Source organism: Pleurodeles waltl, chromosome 3_1, assembly GCF_031143425.1.
Source record: "Pleurodeles waltl isolate 20211129_DDA chromosome 3_1, aPleWal1.hap1.20221129, whole genome shotgun sequence".
NCBI classification, from domain to species: Eukaryota; Metazoa; Chordata; class Amphibia; order Caudata; family Salamandridae; genus Pleurodeles; species Pleurodeles waltl.
Window position 1 is genome coordinate 482,872,887 of NC_090440.1, and position 24,255 is coordinate 482,897,141.

The 24,255-nt window shown below is 47.6% G+C and overlaps 1 protein-coding gene across 2 annotated transcripts in view; it reads left to right on the forward strand.

The window, feature by feature from the left end:
• The window catches only part of CHD2 (chromodomain helicase DNA binding protein 2), a 1,519,436-nt gene that overhangs the window by 432,810 nt on the left and 1,062,371 nt on the right, over window positions 1-24,255 (forward strand). For both annotated transcript variants that reach the window (XM_069222751.1, XM_069222752.1), the window contains one exon: window positions 22,003-22,103. In XM_069222751.1, coding sequence (XP_069078852.1) covers window positions 22,003-22,103 — 101 coding nt within the window. The remainder of the gene's footprint in view (window positions 1-22,002; window positions 22,104-24,255) is intronic.

Here is a 24,255-nt window from a genome sequence, read left to right on the forward strand (position 1 = left end):
TTGAGAGGGCGGTGCCCTGTTCAGCGGTGCTTGAGATGGCTGTGCCCTGTGCAGCGGTACTTGAGGCGGCGGTCTCAATTGCAGGGACTCAGCTGCTGGTGGTCCTTCATAGCCCAGCGGTGCTTTTGCTGGCGGTCCTCCATGGCCCAGCGGGCTTTTGCTGGCGGTGGCCTCCTGGGCAGGTGGGCTTGTGCTGGCGTGCCTGTCCTGGGCAGGTGGGCTTGTGCTGGCGGGCCTGTCCTGGGCAGCTGGCCTTGTGCTGGTGGTCCTGTCCTGGGCAGCTGGGCTTGTGCTGGCGGTCCTGTCTTGGGCAGCTGGGCTTGTGCTGGTGGTCCTGTCCTGGGCAGCTGGGCTGGTGCTGGCGGTGCTGTCCTGGGCAGCTGGGCTGGTGCTGGCGGTCCTGTCCTGAGCAGGTGGGCTTGTGCTGGTGGTCCTGTCCTGGGCAGCTGGGCTGGTGCTGGCGGTGGCCTCCTGGGCAGCGGGGATGATGGCGGTCTTCTCCACCGTGCTGCTCTTCCCAGACTTTCCTGGTTACTTGTGGCCCTTCCCCACCTTGGAAGGTGTCACAGCTGACTCCACACTCCCACCGGGACCCTTGGGAGCGGCTTTGGTGGCTGGAGTCTTCCCCCTCTCCTGCCGGGCACTAGGCAACTTCTGATGCTTCTAAGGTGGGGGACTGTCTGTACTGTGGCTCTGTGCCACACTGGCTGCCCTGGTGGCCAGTACACTCCAGATTCCGGTGACTACAGGCACCACTGGTCCCGGAGATGTTGTGGCTGAGGTTCTAGTTCGGGACCTAGGAGACGGATGGGGTGGGGGAGTTGTGGGAAAGAGGTCAAGGTTGGACAGTAAAAGTTTTTTGACACACTGGGATGGGTAGCTGGAGGGGGTTTGGGAGTGGAGGAAGAGGTGGTGGTTGTAGGAGGTGTTTGTTTGCTGACTTTGGGTGAAGGTGCATGCGCTGGAGGCTGTCGTGAGGTGGATGGCTGTGTGCCTGCATTTGTGTATCTTCGGAGGGGGTGTCACAGACACACTGGGAGAGGACACAGGGGACGTGTGAATGGTAGTGGGGGTGGTGGTGGATGTGCTGGAGAGGGACGTAGTGGCTGTAGAGGTAGTGCATGCAGGTGTGAGTGTAGACAAGACTTGTAGGGAGGAGGGAGAAAAGGAGGAGGGGGACACAGTGGAGGCAGTTGATGTTGGTGTGTCTGCATGTGTGTGCTGTTTGCGTAAGTGCCTGTGGGATGTGTGGTGCTTATGTTTGCCTGAGCTTCCCTTGTGTGTTGAGGTGTGTGCATGCTGGTCTGTAGGTGTGCTTGGGATAGGCTGAGGTACAGGGGATTGGGTCGGGGTGGAGGAAGTTGGAGGGGGGAGGCTAGACACAGGGACAATGGCTGCCATCAGTGCTGAGGCAAGAGTCTGAAAAGCTCGCTGAAGGGCCGCCTGACCAGAATGAATGCCCTCCAGGAATGCATTTGTTTGTTGCAACTGCCTTTTTACACCCTGGATGGCATTCAAAATGGTAGACTGCCCAACAGTGAGGGACCTGAGGAGGTCAATGGCCTCCTCACTGAGGGCAGCAGGGGTGACTGGGGCAGGGCCGGAAATGCCTGGGGCGAAGGTGATGCCCACCCTCCCGGGTGAGCGGGCACGGGGCGAAGGCTGAGGGGCTGCTGGGAGGGCAGTGCTGGAAGGGGGGGTGGCAGCTGTACCTGTAGATGGGGGTGGGACAGATGTTGCCGCCACCACAAGGGAGCTCCCATCAGAGGACGGGTCCGTGTCACTGGTTTCAGCTCCTGTCCCCGCCGTGGAGCTCCCCTCGCCCTCCATCCCACTGGTGAAGTCCGAGTCCGTAATGTGGCCCTCCATGGCCATGTGGGATGCAGGCCCCTGGTGCTCCGGTGCCACTGCTCCTCCGCCTGATGATGCTAATGCACACAAGAACAGGGAGACCACAAAAAGGGGGACGACGACAGAAGAAAGACATGATGAGTGCCTGCTTTAACGCTACCGTTGGCAGACACGACAGACACAGAAGCCCCCTGCGCTACGCCGCGCTCTTGGGCTCCACTGTTCAATCCCTGGGAAATGCCCTACAAGGCTATGGACGACATCTGCAAGTATAGATGATACAGGGGCATGACTAGGTGTACTTGGCACTCTACAGAGGAGGGGTGCCACATGGCCTGCCTTACGGAGGGGCCTTGCTTACGGAACTCGCCCTGGCCTAGGGAAACCCACAGCCCACCTCCCCCACCCAGACCCCTCCACTGCGCGCAAAGTCAGCAGAATGAGAGTGTACTCACCCCTTTGTGGCTGCTGTGATGCCCTCAAGTGCCCATCCAACTCCAGGTAGGCCACCGCCAGGATCCTGAACATCAGGGGGGGTCATGGTGCGACGGGCACCCCTCCCACGTTGGGAGGCCATCCCCAGCTAAGCCTCCGCCGTCTTCTTGCTCCAGCGGCGAATGTCCTCCCATCTTTTCCGGCAGTGGGTGCTCCATCTGTAGTAGACCCCCGGGGTCCAGACGTCCTTGGCGATGGCACGTCAAATATGTTTTTTCTGGTGGGCGCTGACCTACATGAAATGTACAGGGGGAAGAGTAAGTTATTACCAACTGCACCGTCAAAGTGATTGGCCCCCATCCCTACCCTTGCCATGTGGCACATGCATTCACCGTTGTTTCATGCACGCCGCACTCTCCCCCCTTCCTTCTTACATCCAGCCTTCTCCACACAGGCATAGCCCATACAGCATGCTCCCAGTGTACTTACCTGTTTGTCTGGAGGACCGTAGAGTAGCGTGTACTGGGGGAGGACCCTATCCACGAGTTTCTCCGACTCCTCCGATGTGAAGGCAGGGGCCCTTTCCCCAGACACTCGAGCCATTGTCTCTTCCAGACGTAGGTCACAGCAGCACTTGCAGTGTAGGTCCTCTCCTGTCAAAGATCAGGTATCGAGTGATTGAACAGATAGAAAATGGCGATCACGTCCGCAGCGGTGCGTACCGTCACCGCCGGCATACATCGGCATTGGCTCCTGGGACCCATAGGGTCCAATGCTAACCAATGCAGCATTGCGCCGCGGTCTTCGACCGCCTACCGCGACGGTGTACAATGCCAGCGCAGTTACCTCACATCCCATTGTCCCACTTCAGAGGTCAGGCAGCCGCCATTTCAGGGGCCCACATGGCTTAATTTATAACTGCGTCACACATACCTAGGCCTAGACTCAACACACATACAGGCCACCTTTTGTGTATGAATGGTGTTCTGTGTAAACTGTGGGTACGTACCTCTGAGTTGTTTGACTCTGTGCTTGTGCTCGCTGTTGTCCTTCATAGGCACCATCCGCTGGGACATGTGAGGAGATGGCGGCATCCTCCGGTGTACCGACCGTTGGTGGATCTGTCGACAATGGAGGAAAGACTTTTGATAATCACATACAGGCTTGACCGTGCCACAATCCAGGAACTGTGTACCCAGTTGGAGCCAGACCTGATGTCAGCAATCCGCCATCCCACAGGAATCCCCCCTCAAGTGCAGGTTCTGTCAGTGCTCCATTTCCTTGCAAGTGGGTCATTTCAAACAACAGTGGCCATAGCATCAGGGATGTCCCAGCCTATGTTTTCCAACTTGTTGTCCAGAGTGTTGTCTGCCCTTCTGAAACACATGCGGAGCTACAGGTGGAGGATTTGCCTACAGTGAAAGGTGATTTCTATACCCTGAAACATATCCCCAACATCATAGGTGCCATTGATGGGATCCATGTGGCTTTGGGCCCCCCCCTCCCCCCACACACACCCGAGTGAACAGGTGTACAGAAACAGGAAGAGTTATCATTCAATGAATGTACAGATGGTATGTTTGGCCGACCAGTACATCTCTCATGTGAATGCCATGTTCCCTGGCTCAGTGCATGACGCCTACATCCTGCGGAATAGCAGCATCCCTTATGTGATGGGGCAACTCCAGAGGCACCGTGTGTGGCTATTAGGTGAGCACCTGGGAGACAGTGGGAATGGTTGTGTGGGTCTGGGGATATCCCTACAGGTTAGTCTGTGTCTAACAGTTGTCCCTCGCCATTTGCAGGTGACTCTGGTTACCCCAACCTGTCATGGCTACTGACCCCAGTGAGGAATCCCAGGACAAGGGCAGAGGAACACTACAATGAGGCCCATGGGCGAACTAGGAGGGTGATCGAGCGGACCTTTGGCCTCCTGAAGGCCAGGTTCCGGTGCCTCTATATGACAGGTGGATCCCTAGTCTACTCACCAAAGAAGGTGTGCCAGATCATCCTGCTGTATGTTTCACGACTTAGCTTTGTGACGACAGGTGCCTTTTCTGCAGGAGGATGGTCCAGATGGCGGTGTTGTGGCAGCTGTGGAGCCTGTGGACAGTGAAGACGAGGAATCAGAGGAAGAAGACATGAACAGGGACTCAGTGATCCAGCAATATTTCCAGTGAGACACAGGTAAGAGTACAGACCTGCCTACTACATGTACTTTAACACAACTTCCTCTCTACTGTCTGTCGTTTTCACCCAGTGTGTTTGCACTGAGTTGTCACTTTCCCTTACGATTTCACAGATGTGGGTCCCACTGTGTGACATCTGCTTAGATTCCTCATGGACTAGAGCTGTGTGACATAGATATGTTGACATTACAATTGTAAGAGCATTTTGTCACTGTAATTGCTAATACACTATTTCGAAATCACAGACAGACTCCAGATTGTTTTGTGCTTTAAGTGTGTTTATTTAAGTGCCCGATATTGGAGGGGGTAGTAAAATGGTGAGGGGTGATGGCGGAGGAATGTCCATGGCAGAGTCCAGTCTATTAGTCTCACAGGTGCATTGCCCATATGGGCATAGGAAGTGGAGCTGGGGCAGTTCAAGTATGGACAGGGTGACAAAGTGGTAAAGTAGGATGACAATCCGGGTGGTCTCATTTCTTGGCGGGGGTCTTGGCATCGTGCTCTGTCTTTATCCTGAATCTCAGGGACCGTTTGCGGGGTGGTTCTCCCTCTGCAGGGGGTGGGGTGCTGGTGTGGTGGTCCTGTGGCGGGGCGTCCTGTCCACTAGCGCCGGCGGAGGTTGTGGGCAGTTCATCGTCCATGCTAGTGTCAGTGGCCCCTTGTAGTGCCACAGTGTCCCTCCTGGTGTTCACGAGTTCCTTCAGCACCCCTACGATGGTGCCCAGGGTGGAGCTGATGGTTCTGAGTTCCTCCCTGAAGCCCAGGCACTGGGTCTCCTGAAACTTGGCCAGTACCTTTGCCATCATCTCCTGTGAGTGGTGGTAGGTTCCCATGATGGAGGAGAGGGCCTCGTGGAGAGTGGATTCCCTTGGCCTGTCCTCCCCCTGTCGCACAGCAGCCCTCCCAGTTCCCCTGTGTTCCTGGGCCTCCGTCCCCTGGACTGTGTGCCCACTGCCACTGCCCCCAGGTCCCTGTTGTTGGGGTGGTGGGTTAGCCTGGGTTCCCTGTAGTGGTGGACACACAGCTGATTGACGTGTCCTGGGGACGGAGGTATGGGCCTGCTGGGATGGGGGGCAGGGGGGGGGGAGGGGTGATGTGCTGGTGTTTTCAGCGGGGGGAAGGTCTGTAGTGGCCTGTGACTGTGTCAGGGGAACCGACTGCCCAGAGGTCCCTGATGGGCCAGGCTGGTCATCTAGATCCAGTTGGACAGAGCTGCTGTCATCACTGTGGACCTCTTCTGTGGGGTGGTCCTGCAGGGGTATAAAAGGATGGTTATTACATCTGTGTGTGCCATTGTGTGCAATGGGTGGGTGACCGTGTACCTCAGTGCTTGCATTCCTGCATGGGACCTTGTGTGATGATGGTTTAGGGGGTTGTATGGGTATGTGCAGTAGGCATGCTTTGTTGTTGCATGCAGGGTTGGTGGTGGGATGTGTGGTTTGTGATGTTGGGACATATGTGAGGAGTTGGAGTGCTGGGGGTGAGGGTGGGGGTATGTGCTGGCATGCAGGTATGGTGGGGGATGTAATAGTTAAGATTTGACTTAGCAGAGTCCATTTCTCCACCTACTCCTGCGAGGCCCTCAGGATGCAGAATTGCCAAGACCTGCTCCTCCCATGTTGTTAGTTGTGGGGGAGGAGGTGGGGGTCTGCTGCCAGTCCGCTGAACCGCCAAGTGGTGTCTTGAGACCACGGAACGCACCTTCCCCCGTAGGTCGTTCCACCTCTTCCTGATGTCCTCCCAATTTCTTGGGTGCTGTCCCACTGCGTTTACCCTGTCCACGATTCTTCGCCATAGCTCCATCTTCCTAGCTATGGAGGTGTGCTGCACCTGTGATCCAAATAGCTGTGGCTCTACCCGGACGATTTCCTCCACCATGACCCTGAGCTCCTCCTCTGAGTACCTGGGGTGTCTTTGCCATGCCATGGGGTGGTGTAGGTGATGTGTGGGGTGGAGTGTGTGGTGATAAGTGTGCTGATATGTAGTGGGGTGTTGTGTGAAGTGCGTGGAAGTTCTGTGGGTGATGGTGTTGTGTGCCTGTGGATGCTGTTGTTCTTTCTGGTGCTGTCTCTCTCTGGCCTTCTTTCGGAATTTTTAGTAGTAGGGGTTTGTGGGTGATGTGGGTGGGTGTTTTATAGTGTTGTGAGTGTGTGGGAGTGGTGTGTGTATGTGTGGATTTGTTGGTCGTGATAGTGTGGGCGTATTTCTGTTGGCGTGACGGTGGAGGTTTTGTTTTCACCAATTTATCTCTGACCTTTTGTGTGGCGGACTTGTGTGGGTGTCTAGATTTTGGCGGATTCCGAACTGTGGGCCTTAATAGCTGTGGCGGAATTCTGCGGCGGTGTGTTGGCGGTCTTCTGCACGGCTGTAAGCGGCTTTTACCGCCAATGTTGTAATGAGGGCCTTAATCTTGCTGTTGGATCTGAAAAAAAGAGGAACTCTCAGGAGGAAAATTCCTAATTGGAGAAGCCCTGGAGCAAGCTATCTGGGATTTGTAGTTTCATTTTAACTTATTGATATTAGGAGAACATTGTTTTCCTTTAATGTTTTTTTAACGCTGCTGGAGTTAGAATAAGAGGAGGTTAATACATAATACTTGCCTTCAGTCCTGACATAGAATCTGCCATTGCATAGAGTATCTACCAAAAAGAGTGTTCCTAAAGGTACATACATGCCAACATTTCAAAACAGGAAAGAGGGAGACAGTGGACAAAAAGTGGGAATTTATTTTCCCCATTGATTAACATTGTAGCAGAGGCCATTTTAGGTGGGAGACAGCTAAAATAAAGGCATTATATACTTTAAAAATCGTGAGTCTCCCACCTGAATCACTTTTTTAGACATGTATGCATCTTGTTCATCTACACTCAGAAGGGGTAGAAATTGATCAGACTCACGGAAGGTGGAACATAACAGACTTGACCATAGCTCATCCCATGCACTGTAGATTTGTCCTTTTAAGAAACTAGGTCTAATGTTTGCCATTCCACGTCTGACGGCTTTGAAAGTCGGTTGCCATCGCGCAAATAATGATTGCTTTGGTCACTAGCCCCTCTGCAACCATATTCATCATCCCTGGCAGGTGTAAAGGTGAACACTTTTGTATTGGATCCCATGGGCTGTAACATTATTCTCGGCAGAGCACATAATGTACAAGTTTAATTGTCCAGAATATATTGATCCTTCATAAAAGATTTACTTAGGTGATGAGATTTGTGTTTGATAGGAGAGTGGCCTCTTGATTAGGGTCAATTCAGCCCAAATGTATTCCCTTCCCGTTTTTATGCCCCCTAATTTCTTATTTATCATCCGCCACTCCCCTCCCAATTCCTTGGTGACAACATTTCTTTCTAATGGACCTGGAGCAACTCTTCCCACTTGGTCTTCGGATGACTCCCTAACATTTGCAAGGAAAGAATGTATCTACTGAAAATGACAATATTCCAGCCATACCATAACTGCAGGAAGCTTGTTTCAGTCATGAACCCATACAAGGTTTGCCTTTAATGCCTAGGCTTCGGAAAAGACTCTATCATATGCTAAATGTGCCCTAATGTATTCGATGACTATTCAGAATCAATAGGTACAGTTACACGTCACTGAACACAGGAAGCCATGGTTTTCACTCAGATCCTGCTCATCCTCCAAGCCATGGTCATTGACCTAGTAAGGGGACCATTCCTGCAACTGGTCCACGTCCCGCTCAAAATACTCAATTAAGTACGAAGTCCAAACAAGAAGGTGAAGCAGAACTTGAACCATTCCCCTGCTCTGATTTCTAATGAAAAGGTGGGAAAGTATCAAAATGTAAGTCGCACTCCATCAAGGTCACCAGCTATTGAACTAATTCCTCGGTTGGTACCTTTGTGCTCTGTGTTCCCAAGGCCAATATTAATGCCTGCAGAAAATCAAGGCCATCAAAGAGGCTGTGCTGCAAGTTTTCACAACACTTTTGACAAGCCATTGCGTCTATGGAACCTCAGAGGCCTCTAGTTGGGTTACTACAGGGTGGAAGTTCCTCCCCTGTGCTGTCTGTTCCCTCTGGGGCCCACTTCCAGGCTTATACCAACTACAGTACAGGCTTCTTTTCCAGCCCAGAGATTCACATTGGTTCCGGTCCATCCACCATCTGTGCCACTGATGTCCATGGATGATGCAGTGCCGATGTCCATGTCAAGTCCTGAACTGATCTTGGATCCCAAACCGATGTCTGCACATGCTTGACCAATGTCTTATTACGGAATTACAAAAGTGCAACAGGTTGTTATGCAGCCTGGCTCTAACCCAGTGCCTCTGCGGGGTCACAGCTGTAAGCAGAGGACCCAGTATATTTTTGGTTCTGACTGGTCTTGGTGCCAGTTCAGGGTGCAACCCCAGGTTATTGATGGTGGTGATGAGGTGAGTGGCCTGTTCCCCTCTCATTATACTAACTGTAGGAAAGGACCTCTTTTGGTATGATCACCCCCTAGTCTTTTAACTGATGCTGCTGTTTTTTCAAATCTGTAGTGCACTAGCCTCTTCTTCCCAAGCCGTAGTGCATGTGCTGTGACTCCCAGAGTACATGGACAGTTGGCAAATCTAATTGGCTTCCTTAACTTACTTGTGAGTAACTATATGGCACCAGATTTACCCAGGGCTAGTAAGTTAAATAGCACCAGTGCACTGCAACATTAATTGTGCCACTGTTGCATGGTCAGGCAGCCTTAAACCTGATAACTCAACAATGTCAAAACATTCCTTTTTTAATCAATATGTGTAAGCCACCACTAGGGAAGGCTTTGGTCCCCCGCCAGGGAGGTAGCTTCATATCAAAAGAAGGCATTTTCCTTTTATGTTTAACATGCCCTGACAGTGAAAACATGAGAGTGCAGTTTTCACTGTAGAAAGGACAGTGGTCCCATTGGCTAACGTGGAGTTTCACTGGCCACCGCACTAAGTGCTAACCTCCATTTGGGACCACCAAAGGTATTACCCCACTGTATCAAATTAATTGTTACATCAAGCCCAACTCATTGCTGAGATAGAGTGTAGGTAACTTTTGATGGAAAGGTGTCTTAGAAAGTCACCACATTGTTTCCCAAACGTTCTATAGCCTTTCTAGACTATCTGCAGAAGTTGCTACCCAATACAACGTGCTGCCCGCTCATAAGAAGTATGAAGCTTTGAAGGTTCCCCTCAGTAGATTCTTGTTGTTTTGGTTTCTAATTTAAAATAAAATTACACTCTTTTTTTATTAATTGATGTTGAATATGTATTGTGTTGTTTCTCTTACTTATTAATTGTTGTGCTACAGCTAAATGTTTTATACTTGTTTAGGCCTGATTGCTCTGTTGCCACAGCTACACAGGACTGAGCGAACAATTTTGTTGAAGAATCTAATTGGACCTGATAGAGATTATGACATTATTTCATGGTGAGGTCTCAGAACCACACCACATAATAATCCATTTACCTACACTGATGATGCCTTATACCATGATTTATAGAATGCTAGTAGGCTAGGTACATTTACTGAGACATAGGTTGCCTCTCCACATAGGCTACCTGGAGAAGGAAATGCCTCTTATGCAGAAGTAGTTTGGTGGGCAGCTGAGGTACTAAAATTAGAGCTACCCTTCACTGAGACAATAATAATATTTTGACAGAAAGTTCTGTAACCCGGGCCAGCAGCTTCTGATTCATTGCTCCCATGTAATGATCCCCTCACAGATCTCTACTATAGATAGCTACCCAGTTGAAATCAAGTTCTTGCATTCCATTTAGCTGGCTGTGGCTAGACATCATTGGCTGGCGCTTGATTATACGGATTTTCTCACAAAGCACCCTACTTCAGCGGGTCCCGTTGTACAGGACTTGACCCTAACCACACATCTGAAAGCTGGTCACGATTTCCACACATCCCCACTCCTGACTGGTTTACAGTGAGCTGGTAGTGATTGTCATGTTCCAATGCTTAACTGCTTTGTTTGTGTTGATAATTAGCAGTGAATTACTATACCAAGGTCTCTGATTGGTTACATTGCTCAGGTTATATGATACATCCTGCTTAAATTGTGATTTGACTAAGATAGCATTTGATACCTACTTTGGAAATTTAGACCCGTTTTTTGAGTCTTGATTGACACCATCTGTACAGATAGGTTTTATTGAGGGGTCCTTAATAAGTGTTATTTTCAACACTTTGTCCTGAGGATGGTCTCAGGTACTCATTAGACATCTGGAGTTTCAAACGTCGACATACTGGCCAATACAAGCATTATTAAATAGATTTTAAAACTCTTCTACAGGGAAAGGACTCTGAGAGGGTGCAAGAATATTCTTAACTTTGAGTGTTCACCCACGCTGTTAAGGGTCACAACTTGGTTGGGATGATATATTTTTCTGATTTTTGTTGACAGCAGGCAGGTGCTGTTGTATTGACCCTAAAATAAGATGTATTGCTCTTGAATTAGTACATATGAATATCATACTAAGAGATCTAGAAGTATTCCTAACATACTTTGTTTTCAGATTTATGGCCAACACAAATAAATCTAAATTGGTTTGAGTGATTGGATATGATATTTGCAAACCCACTAACATAGTAACTGTTTGTGAAATGACTCCTTCAGGAGTCAACGTGTATGTGTATATATCTGTACCCAGTCTTCTGAGGGATTATTTGTGGAATTAATTTCCCGGTTGGGCAGTTGATCCCTCTACCAGTGGTCTTTGTTTCCCCTCACGCTTCAAATGAGAATTTAGAAAATTCAGCTGTTGGCCCCCAAAAGGGATTTAGGCTTTTACATTGATCTTACCAAAGACCATTAGGTAGACAGTTAACCTTTTGTGATATATTTTTTTGGGAGCAAACAAAGTGAAGTCTTTGCAGAAGAGGATCCTGTTGAGATGGATAGACCGTGATTAATATCTGTTCTGCACTGGCCAAAAAGCAGCCCACTGTTAGTCTGAGCGCCACATACTCCAGAACTAAGGCTACTGTCATTGATTTGGCATTAGGGGGGGGTTGCCTGTCCTTGATATTTACCAGGCTGCACCATGGGTGTTGATGCATGATTTTAACAGAGCACTACTGCCTTGACAGCCAGGTCTAACTGGAAGTACACTTTTCCAGATTGGTTCTGCAAGATGTTTTGGTCTGAGCCCACTACAAAGGCCCTCCATCATGGGGATGTGCTGCTTGGAAGCTTTCTTGAGGTAAGGAATCTGTGGTTAGAACTATCCATCAGAAGAGCACATTACTTATTTTCGATAACACTCTTTCTGGTGGATACTCTACCTAACCCAGGATTCTTCACGGTCCTCCTACCTCCCTGTTCTGTGGAATGGCCTCTTTTTAACATCTAAAAAGGTCCCCAGTTGGAATCCAGTACACTGTTACCAATACTTGCTCACACTTCCTGTCTGAGGATATGGAAACAGAAGAGACAAGAAACTTACATCAACATGCAATAGTAGCACTTATGAGCAGCTCATCTCTGTAAATTCTGTGGTTATGGAGTCAGTGTGAGACTGCACAGTGCCATCTATTGGCACGCAGGAACACTGCAACTCTGTGTTCAGGCTGGCATCTGGGGTAAATGCTAAGGTGAAGAATCTGCAGATATATAAAGTATCCACCAGAAAGAGTGTTACCAAAAGTGAGTAACTTGTTTGACTGTGTTTTCTGAATTGTTCACTTCACAAGGCCTCTCCGCATCATTGAGCCCTTAACAGTGCTTCACCCAGTTCCTGGGAAAAGAACACATGGGGATGAAATCTGCATATGTCAAATAGCTTGCCACATTATGCCTGGGCTGGGACAACTCAGGCCCCCAGAAACAAAGGAAAAGAGCTAAACCTCTGGAGCCAACGCTGGAAGGGCGTTCCTTCGAAGTTTTGGTGGGAAGGGGTCAGGTAGCTGTCATCTATGGGCAGAGCTGAGACTCAGGGATGGTCTTTCCACATACAACTGTAAGTTACCATATTGGATTGTTCCAGAATGTTGTGCATAATTGACCAGAGGTGCATGGCCTCTAGAACTTTCGACCCCCACTTAAAAACCACTGCACAAGTGAGTGACAGATGAAAAAACACTGGCGCAATGACTTTGAAAGAATACCCATATGTAAGGTGGAGCCACCTGTCTCCCCTGCAAGGATAGCCTTTGGTACTTTAACTCCAGCTAACTCCGGCTGACTTAGGATAGTGTCTCCAGAGCAAGGGAGCCTTGAGGAACAGTTGGTTGGGGGACTAGACCTCTTTGAGTGACTAAGGATAGTTCCTCTGGGACTTCATATGCACTAGCCCTTTACTCTGAAGACACACAAGTACCCTGTAAGTAGCCAAGACCTGTGGAGTGCAGCAGGGAGGGTTTTGTGCACATTGGCGGCACAAAATGCCCCATAAATCAGGGGAAGAGCAGGAGGAGCCAGCAGGAGTACTGGTCTAGTGCATCAAGTCAGCAAATAATGCTCTCAATTAAAAGCACCCTTGTAGGCTACGAGGCCTGAAGACAATGCTCCTGGTAGCTAGGGCTGGTCATTAGGAGAAAAATGATGCCAACATTGTGCCGATTGACCATAAGGGGCCCAAGATGCAGCCTGGTCCACTGTAGACAGTGGGCCAAGCAGAGAACAAAGGAGGAATGGTCCATTCAGCCACATTGAAAAGTGAAGACAGCAAGGAAGCCACTCATCTAGTCTTTAAGCTCCTGGTCATAGGAGGTCCCCATAAAATCCTGTGTTGGGCTGATTTGCATATTATACTTTCCTTGTGGTGGCCCACAATGCGCAGGGGCACCAGCAGCATGTTTTGAAAATGTGTTTGTGGGGCTGTGGAAAACGTGCAGACCCCCAGAACATGCCCTCAAAAGTGGTCCTATGTCTCCCTCAGGGTTTTATTCATACCCCTGAGAAAGATTTTGGTGGTTTTAAAAATCTCCCTGATCCCATGGTTTTTCACGTGGGCTTGAAAGTGCAGATTCCTGTCTTGGTTGGTTCTAGAGCTGCATTCGCCCATGTGTTAACCCGTTAAGTGCGGGCGTCGGCCACTGGCCGATGCCTGCACTACCTCCCTGGTGCGGGTCACGACCAGTGGCCGACACCAGGGAGGGGGTTAGAATTTTTTAAACCCCTGTGAGACACGCCCCCCCACCTGCCCCTTTGTGAAGTCAGTGTTGTTTTCCCCATCGTAGGGCCGCTTCCTGCTCCGATGGGGAAAACGGCCCCAAACGGCCTTCCCCACATTCGGGAAGGCTCGTATGAAAGGGGAGACTCTTTCTGAAAGCCTTCCTGAACGCGTTTCCAGGCCCTCGATTGCAGCACAGCTGCGATCGAGGGCCAGGAAACGCCACTAGACACCAGGGATTTCACTTGGGGGGGTCGTCCCCCTCGGAAAACACCCCTCCCCCTGGCCATATTTTTTTATTTCAAGGTTGGTGACCCCTTGGGGGGTGCGATCGCGCCACCCCCAGGGGCTAATTCTTAAAAAAAAAAAAACAGGGGGTCACCCGTGGGGGCAGTACTTTTTTTGTAGTTGTAGTGTTTACCTGGGGGCCCCCAAGGAAACCCTACAACTACCAAAAAATACATATATATATATATATATATATCAATCCATGTAGATAGATATATCTATCTACATGGATATATCTATAGATAGATATATATAGATATATCAATCCATGTAGATAGATATATCTATCTACATGGATATATATATATATATATATATATATATATATATATATATATATATATATATATATATATATATATATATATATATATATATATATATATATATATATATATATATATATATATATATATATATATATATATATATATATATATATATATATAGATCTTAAATCCCAAAACGTTGCTAGACATCCGAGGCTGCTAATTCGGTAGTGGTCCGGGCGTGGACCTAGCCTTCCACTGCTTAATTCCCAATTACTTCTGATAGCATACATAAAATGTCCCGGACACCAAATGGAAGTCCAAAATGTTTATTCACCAATGCTTCCTCCCAAAACAACGCGTTTCAGCCGTAGCCTTGCTCACGTATTAATTAAAAGTGCAAGCCACACAGACTATATACCACAGACAAACTAGACATAAAGGAAAGACTATTAAAATGCATGGTTACAAATATAGGCACCATCTTGAAATATCTAAGAATGATCTATGCACCAATACTCAAGGGTCTCCTAATCACAACTCCCTCCACAATATTAGTTCATTATACATCACATGATTAAATATCCTCAATTCAATAATTTACATTTAAATATTGTGAATATTGCAAACATTAAAAATATTTTAAAATATTAAATATCGTTAATCATCAAACAGTCAATAATATAAGAGCAAAATATGATAATCATTCTATGGTAAGCATAAAAAAAGTCATTGTAAACAGGAAGCACTTACAAATATAAACGTAGCAGGTGCCCCAGTTGAATCTCAGCTTCTGGAAAGGACAAGCCATACTAACTCTTGGGCTTGGCAAAGATAAAGCAAGTCTGCGCGCTCAGAGATCCCATAACAGAAAAAGATTTTAGAATCCTTCCTGGAGGTGAATTGATGATGTACTGGAGGGTAATCTGTATCTGACTTGAATAGCGGGTTCTATCTTTCTCTCCTGGAGACACATAGTAGAAGGTTCTCCCTTTATAAATCACCTGTAAGCTCCGCCCGCTGAGCCACGCCCCGTCCACCCTCAAAGTAGGCAAAGGAATTCCCGCCTTTTACCAGGATGATGGACAGCTTTCCAAAACGACCCCACTGCGTTTACCGCCGATTCAGGTGGTGCGTTGTTGATGCGCAGAAGCATGAGGACATCTCCACAAAGACGCACTATTAACAATCACATTGCCAAAGGCACACAAGGTTGTTGGAGACGTTTCCCCCATGACCCATCACGTAGCCTTAGTGTACAATATAAACAGGGCGTAAAAAACATGCTAGGTAACGCTTACTGACTTACTCGTAAAAAATACTCCGGTTGGGTAGGCCATGATGCTCATTTTACAGAAACTAAACCTCAAAGGAAGCACTTACAAATATAAACGTAGCAGATGCCCCAGTTGAAGCTCAGCTTCTGGAAAGGACAAGCCACCCTAACTCTTGGGCTTGGCAAAGATAAAGCAAGGCTGTGCGCTCAGAGATTCCATAGCAGAAAAGATCTAGAATCCTTCCTGGAGGTGAATTTATGATGTACTGGAGCGTAATCTGTATCTGACTTGAATAGCGGGTTCTATCTTCCTCTCCTGGAGACACAGAGTAGAAGGTTCTCCCTTTATAAATCACCTGTAAGCTCTGCCCGCTGAGCCACGCCCTGTCCACCCTCAAAGTAGGCAGAGAAATTCCAGCTTTTACCAGGATGATGGACAGCTTTCCAAAACGACCCCACTGCGTTCTACCGCCGATTCAGGTGGTGCGTTGTTGATGCGCAGAAGCACGAGAACATCTCCACAAAGACGCACTAGTAACAATCATATTGCCAAGGACACACAGGGTTGCTGGAGACGTTTTCACCGTGGTCCATCACGTAGCTTTAGTGTACAATATAAACTGTGCATATAAAACATGCTAGGTAACGCTTACTGACTTACTGGTAGAAATACTCTGGTTGGGTATACCATGATGCTCATTTTACAGAAACTAAACCTCAACAGGAAGCACTTACAAATATAAACGTAGCAGGTGCCCCAGTTGAAGCTCAGCTTCTGGAAAGGACAAGCCACCCTAACTCTTGGGCTTGGCAAAGATAAAGCAAGGCTGTGCGCTCAGAGATTCCATAGCAGGAAAAGATCTAGAATCCTTCCTGGAGGTGAATTGATGATGTACTGGAGCATAATCTGTATCTGACTTGAATAACGGGTTCTATCTTCCTCTCCTGGAGAAACAGAGTAGAAGGTTCTCCCTTTATAAGTCACCTGTAAGCTCCGCCCGGTGAGCCACGCCCCGTCCACCCACGTAGTAGGCAAAGGAATTCCCGCCTTTTACCAGGATGATGGACAGCTTTCCAAAACGACCCCACTGTGTTTACCTCCGATTCAGGTGCTGCGTTGTTGATGCGCAGAAGCATGAGGACATCTCCACAAAGACGCACTAGTAACAATCACATTGTCAAAGGCACACAAGGTTGTTGGAGACGTTTCCCCCATGACCCATCACGAATCAAGAATTCCGCAGCCAGGCTACTACTACATATAAAGCCGCAAGCACACATCTCCCCTGCCTTGAGAGCACTACACTGGTTACCCGTTGCCAGAAGATGCACTTTCAAGCTGCTTTGTATCACCCACAAAGCTATACATGGAACAGGACCGCTTTTTATCAGAAAGAAAATGACCAAATACATCCAACAACCCTCCGCTCAAGACTGGCCTTAGAACACCACCATACAAGAAAAAGACTATAGGTGGTACATCCTTCTCCGTCCAAGCAGCCAAACTATGGAATTCATTACCCCCAACTATAAGAGCCACAGATAACTTTCTGGTCTTCAGAAAACTACTCAAGAGTTGCCTCTTTCCTTCATAACCACCTTTTTCAAACAACTATGAACTGCATATGCCTATGTGGATAAATATTTTTTTCAGATTATATGTATATTTCTATTTATTTATAGTTTCTTTGGAAAATATGTATTGCTACTATGTCATAACAATAAAATACACACACACTTTTTAAACCTGTCTGACTAAAGTATTTTTTTACCCATGATTCTAATTATGTATTGTATGTGCATGTGTGTGTGTGTGTGTGTGTGTATATATATATATATATGTATATGTGTATATGTATGTGTATGTGTATATGTTGTTTCTGTGCTTGGCATGTTCGTGGATCATTGCATGGCTCCTGTTTTTTTGTGTTATACTAGATATCTATGAATCCCTGCTCTCTTCTTATCACACTTATCTACTCATCACTCTTATGTCATGTCTCTATCAAACTATCCTCCATTCTCACTCTGACTCATCCCAAATCCCTTCTACCACTTTCATCTCCTAAATATCTCTGCCTAAGCTCTTCCCTCCACATCTAACTCACCAAACCTCACTCTACCTCTGTGACCTCCCACACAACCCTACTAAATTCTCCTGCATTCATCTCATCCTGCTACTATGCTCTCCCTAACCCTTCCACATTCTCTTCCCCCTCCACCCCCCTTTACTCATCCCAAGCCTTTGGGTTGAGTAAATGAAGGATATACTCCCAATTAACACATCTGGATTTATTTCCTCCTCCACCCCTCCATTACTCCAGTCTAACTAATAAACTCTCATATCCGTAGCTCAAATGAACTCATAATAATACTAAAACTGTACTCATTATTTAACAATACTAATCCATCACTAATTCTTGTTGGGTTCCGGAGTAGCGTGCTACTCATTGAAAAGCGCTTCGACGCCTCGTCAGGGGTAGTAAGCGCTATATAAATACGATTACAATACAATACAATACAATTACACTACATATATTCCTTACTGTCCCTATGTTGCTGGTATAAATTACAGTGTCTGTGTGTTAACCAAACTGTGCATATACCCCAACTGTGTCACAACTATCACACACTGTGCCATTAAACACCACATGAGATAAATAAAATACATGCTGAAATATAAAATACAATACAATGACAAATCAGTATCCAGCAAAATCTATTAGCCCAAATGTACATTCATCTCCTCACTCGAATTTAGGCCCACCGGGCTCAAAGTGTTGAGTCTAATGATCATTTTAGATTCCAAAATCCTCATCTTTTTCTCCCTGTTACCTCCTCTCATGTCACATCTGATCTATCACTGCAAAACTCAACAGCCTCTCATCTCCATTATGTATCTCATGGAAATGCCTAGCTACTGGGTATGTTCGATCATATTTACAGATCGCACGAACGTGTTCTAGAACCCTCTTTTTAGCCTTGTGTATTGAACTGCCCACATATAGGTGGTCATTCTAACCCTGGCGGTAAAAACCGCCAGGGCGAATGACCGCGGTAGCACCGCCAACAGGCTGGCGGTGCACCGCTGGGCATTCTGACCGCGGCGGTTCAGCCGCGGCCAGAAACGGAAAGTCGGCGGTGTACCGCCGACTTTCCGCTGCCCTTGAGAATCCTCCATGGCGCCACCATGGGGATTCTGACACCCCCTACCGCCATCCTGTTCCTGGCGGGTCTCCCCCTGGGGGCCCCTGCAGTGCCCATGCCAATGGCATGGACACTGCAGGGGCCCCCGTAAGAGGGCCCCAAAAAGAATTTCAGTGTCTGCCTAGCAGACACTGAAATTTGCGACGGGTGCCGGCTTCATCGTTGCTGGGACTTTCCCGCTGTGCTGGCGGGCGGCCTTTTGGCGGTCGCCCGCCAGCCGCGGTTAGAATCACCGCCATAGTTTCCCACATGGGCACATAAGACAATAGACACAAAAATCTGTATTGCAATTAAAATGATAGAGATCTATATATATATGTATATATAGATCTATCTATAGATAAATCCATGTAGATAGTTATAGCTATGTGAAGATATATATATATATATTGTCAATGCATGTGTGGTTTCCCTGGGGGCTGCGATCGGCCCCCAGGAAAACCAGACCCACATATAAAAGTGATATATATATATATATATATATATATTTGCCACCAGTTGTCTTGCAGTTGCAGCTTGCGTCTTCAAAGCAGTGCACATACTTCAACTGACGCATTTCAACTGTAGCTTTTAGGCAGCAATAAAAAAGTCAAGTAAGTCTTGTAATTACGCTTCTGCTACAAAAGGATCAGACTTTTGTCTATTGGCAGTTTTAGTGCCATAGAGAAGCGCAGAAGGTTTATATGCCTACTGCAAAGAGCAAATCTGTATTTTATGTAAATAGCTGAGTACATTAGTAAAGTCAGCCACTACCTGCGCTATAATATAAATGAAATGTATGTGCGGTGTGGCTATGGAGAGATGAAGAGCACGTTTGCTGGGTGGTAATGAGGGAATCCGAGGAGGAGGACATGGGAGTGGGAGCACCAATAATGGTTGTTGGACTGGGCGCAGGAGATGCTAAAGACTGTGACGAATGGTATGTGACAAGGTGTTTGAGTGTCTTGAAAGAACATGCTGATTGAGGGAAGAAGCGCAGGTAAGGTAGCCTCTACTGTTACACGTATCACACACACACACCAGCAATTTTGTGACTGTCTATGTAGGCTAGTATTTTAGAGCAACAGTTTAGCCAATAGCAGAGATGCCATCTTGATGGATGACTGCTTCAGACGTCATTCGGGTTATAGACGACAGCTCTGACATAGGATCAGAGATTGAGATAGCAGATACTGAGACAGCATCTGAGGGATAGGACAATGGGTCAGACTCTGGGATTGTTTTTTCAGTTGGAGGAGTCCCATTGGATAACTCCTTCCAGTAAATTGTGAGGGAGGTGATGAGGGCAGTCCTGTTGTCCCTTCACAAGGCCCAGCAGCTAAGAGGTTAAAATGAAAGAAATATTCTCGGACATATGTTGTTGATTTAAACACTTTGGCCCTCATTACAACCCTAGCGGTCAAAGACCGCCAGGGCTGTTTTGTCAGATTGCACCGCCAACAGGCTGGCGGTGCAATCCTGTGTATTACGACCGCGGCGGAAGCGCCGCGATCGCACCGCCGGGACCGTCAGGTTTACCGCTACGTTGGTCCCAGCGGTTGTAATCCCCCAGGGCAGCGTTGATTGCAGCGCTGCCCAGGGGATTACGAGTCCCCCTCCTGCCAGCCTTTTTCTGGCGGTACGAACCGCCATGAAAAGGCTGGCAGAAAGGGGAGTTGCGGGGCCCCCTGCCACAGCCCCATGGAGCTTTTCACTGTCTGCACAGCAGACAGTGAAAAGCGCGACGGGTGCAACTGCACCCGTCGCACCGCCGCAACACCGCCGGCTCCATTTGGAGGCAGCTCCCGTGTTGGGGCCGACATCGACGCTGGGCCGGCGGGCGGAAACTCGGTTGTTGTGATGGCCACTGCGGAAGTGCAGCCGCGCAGTGGTTCCGCCGCCCGCCAAATTTTAATGAGGGCCTTTATTCCTAATGTTGATGGTTAACAGTGCAAAGTTTTCCCATGTAGAAAACGCCTTTTGGTACTCCCCTATTGACTACAGTGGTGGGCTAGAACATGCATTGCCTATTAGTGTTTTACCTACTGACTTTAATGATGCTGCATTGGCGAATTGTAACATGGCTGCTTTTATTGATGTGTTGACACTCTGACAAGGCCAGTAGACCTGCCATATTAATAATGACACCTGCTTATTTTGTAATTTTGCATCTGGAATCGGAGTGGAGAATTCTGGTTATATGGTTCAGGGCCCTCTAGCGGTGTACCTTGATACAAGGGTGTTACCAAAGGCATTTACTTGATTGTATATATTTGTAATTATAGTATTTAGTTGTGTGTGTAATAAAATAATGTTTCCTGGTTAAAAGAAAAGCACAGACTGAATAATAATTTGAATATTATTTTCGAGTACCAACAAGCTGGAGTTACTAGCCCACACACCCCCTTCTGAGTAGGCATTGAACTGGTTTGTTAGGCTGCCTTTAGAGAGTCAAGTGCTATATTGGGGTACTTGGTTCTCAGTAAAAAGACAATTGCAGACGTATTACTTGTCAAGGACTCACATTCTTTGCAACTAGTTTACAACTATAACACACGGGTTTTAATCGGATTATTGTTTGTATGCCCATTAACTACTGGTTGCTCTGGCCTGAAATACAGTCCTCGAAAATCTGCCATATATGAGCAGCCTGTGAGGGCATAAAGTTATGGGTTTCTTTCCAACCCTGATCTTTGCTGGTTATCCTTACATCTTGCACCAGTGATTATTGGGGAGGTACTCTGCAGTGCTGAAAGCACCTGCTATGGACTGCTGAGACGAGAGTCCCTCTTAGTGTTGCAGAATTTTCTTTTCCAGACCTCAGACGACCTCAGCACTTTAAGCTGCTATCTTCCCCACAAGCCTCATTATAAAATCTTAAGTAGTTATTCTCTCGACTGTTTTGTAATCTGTATTAATCCTTGAAGCATTAGAGACTGCTCATGGGCTACTCTGCCTTTACATGCTATTTCATTCAGGACAAACACATGTACACAATGACACCATTAATAGACCACAACAGTCATCTTCCCATTTCCTCCTGGAGTGCCTAGCCTTTCTCCTGAGACTGTGAGTTTACCATGGCGCTCCTACAAATATTACTGCCTTTTGAGGTGAAGTTATTTTTCAAATTGTTTGTCTTTGCTGCACTTTTACACATACAATTTTACATTCGCCTCTCCAAGCTTAATAGCCTTAATGGTTAATATGATTGATTGTCCCACTGAGACCTCTGCTGTCCAAGAATCCCTCCACACAATATTTCTCTTGCTGAGACCTCAACAGGTAGTTGTGGAGTTTGTGTTCAATAATTAATGTTATTGAAAAGACTTTCTTGTTTATGCTTATATGAGAAACACGGTCTACAAATTTTCATAAAATTGTCTTTTTTTCTGTTCAGGCTATCAAAGGTAACTCCAGAAGATGTGGAGTATTACAATTGCCAGCAAGAGCTATCTGCAGAGTTAAACAAACAGTATCATATTGTAGAAAGAGTAATAGGTAAGTGGTAGTAGACAGTTTTTTAAACATGTGCAAATCGACTGTTCTTAGGACAGACATGTAAAATGTATACAGGACAATTTTTACTCTACAAACCTGTTTTTCTATACAGAGAGTAAGGAACTGTACATGCTCCAAGGGCTACAATAACGAGGGGTCATTTAGACTTGACAATGAATGAATCTTTATTGCATGATTAATTAAAATCGTTGCAGCAGATTAAAATACATTAAAAAGGAAGCATAAAAAAAAGAAAACTACAAGAAACACCCTTCATATGACAAATCTCTTAGCCAGCATACTCCCGCCTAGCACCTATAAGGGTGCATAATCATAAAACCTTCTATCTAAATAAAATAAATACCAACAAGAGAATCCAACCCTGGAATCCCCAAAACACAAGGTGTTGCACAAAATAAGTGCCCATTATGCCTCCCTATGCGGGCACCAGCTAATTGTTCAACCATTGACACAACACCAAATCCAACGTTCCCCAAGCCCATCTCAGCTTTTAAAAATAGATGTACAAACATACATACCATGGGCCCTACCTACATACCACAGAGCCTTACCGGACTCAATAGAGCTTGCCAGATAGCTATTGACTTCACAAATCGATGAGCTATATAAATCTAATGTAGGAAACAATACAAACTCAACTCTGCCACTTAGATCGTGCTGAAGGAGAACAGAAGCCAGCGACCATGGGAACGAGGCTGCTATGCATAGAGTACCTCTCTCAGCTCGTCATCCAGAGCAGAAATGACCCAAGGGTAGGTCGCTCCCCCTGCCGCTGCAGCTCCTCCAGGTTCCTGAGTTCCTGAGACCCACCTCACAGTAAGTACCCCCCCACCTCCCAGCCCCTCGTTCTGCCCCGCGCTACTCACCCTCTCTCCTGCTTCTTTTCCTCTTTTCTTCTTCTCTGTTCTTCCTCCTCTCTCCTCGTCTGTATTCTTCTTCTGTACTTCTCTTCTCCCCGTCTTCTCTCCTCTTCTCTTCTTCCTCATCTTCTGCTGTGGTCTTCTGCACTCTGTCTCTTTGTTTTTTGTATCTTCCTCCGTGTTCTTCTGTGTTCTTCTGTCTTCTTCTGTGTTCTTCTGTCTTCCTCGGTGTTCTTCTGTCTTCCTCGGTGTTCTTCTGTCTTCCTCGGTGTTCTTCTGTCTTCCTCGGTGTTCTTCTGTCTTCCTCGGTGTTCTCCTTTCTTCCTCGGTGTTCTTCTGTCTTCCTCTGTGTTCTTCTGTATTCTTCTCTGTTCTTCTGTCTTCCTCAGTGTTCTTCTGTATTCCTCTCTGTTCTTCTGTGTTCTTCTGTGTTTCTTCTGTTCTTCCGGTCTTCTGCTCTTCCGGTCTTCAGTCCTTCCGGTCTTCTGTTCTTCTGTTCTTCTGTTCTTCTTGTCTTCTGCCTTCTGCTCTTCTGCCTCCTCCGTCCTCTTCTCCCCGCGCCTGCCCTCCTGCTCCTGCCTCCCCCCCCTCCCCCCCCTCCCCCACTCGCATCCCCCATCTATCTCCCCTATCTAACCCGTTCACTTTCTACCTCCCTTACTCCTCCTATCTACCTATCTCTCCATCTCTCTATCCCACTATCCAACTCCCTCACTCTCCACCTCCTCCTATCTTCCTATCTCTCTATCTTTTTCCCTATCTATCGATTTCTCTATCTACCTTTTCTCTCTACCTATTTCTCTATCTCTCCCCCCCTCCCGCCACCCCCTCTATTACCTATCTTCCTATCCCCTCACTCTACCTCTCACCCTCACCCACCTCTACAACCCCCCCTCCCCTATCTTCACAACCCTACACCTATCTTTCTCCCTAATCTCCTAAACCTCCTAACACTCTCCCCCCTCCACCCTTAAACCCCCCTCCCCCAGCTCTTCTCACTCTACCTGTCCCCCCCCCCCTCCCTCGCGCTTTCCCGCCGCGACCTCCTGCACGCCCCCGCCCCCCAGCTCCCATTCGCCCCCAGCTGACCCCTCCCCCCCCTCCTACCTCATATGGCGGCCGCTGCACGACAGTGGTAGCGACCCTTGACCCAAGGGTAGGTCGCTCCCCCTGCCGCTGCAGCTCCTCCAGGTTCCTGAGTTCCTGAGACCCACCTCACAGTAAGTACCCCCCACCTCCCAGCCCCTCGTTCTGCCCCGCGCTACTCACCC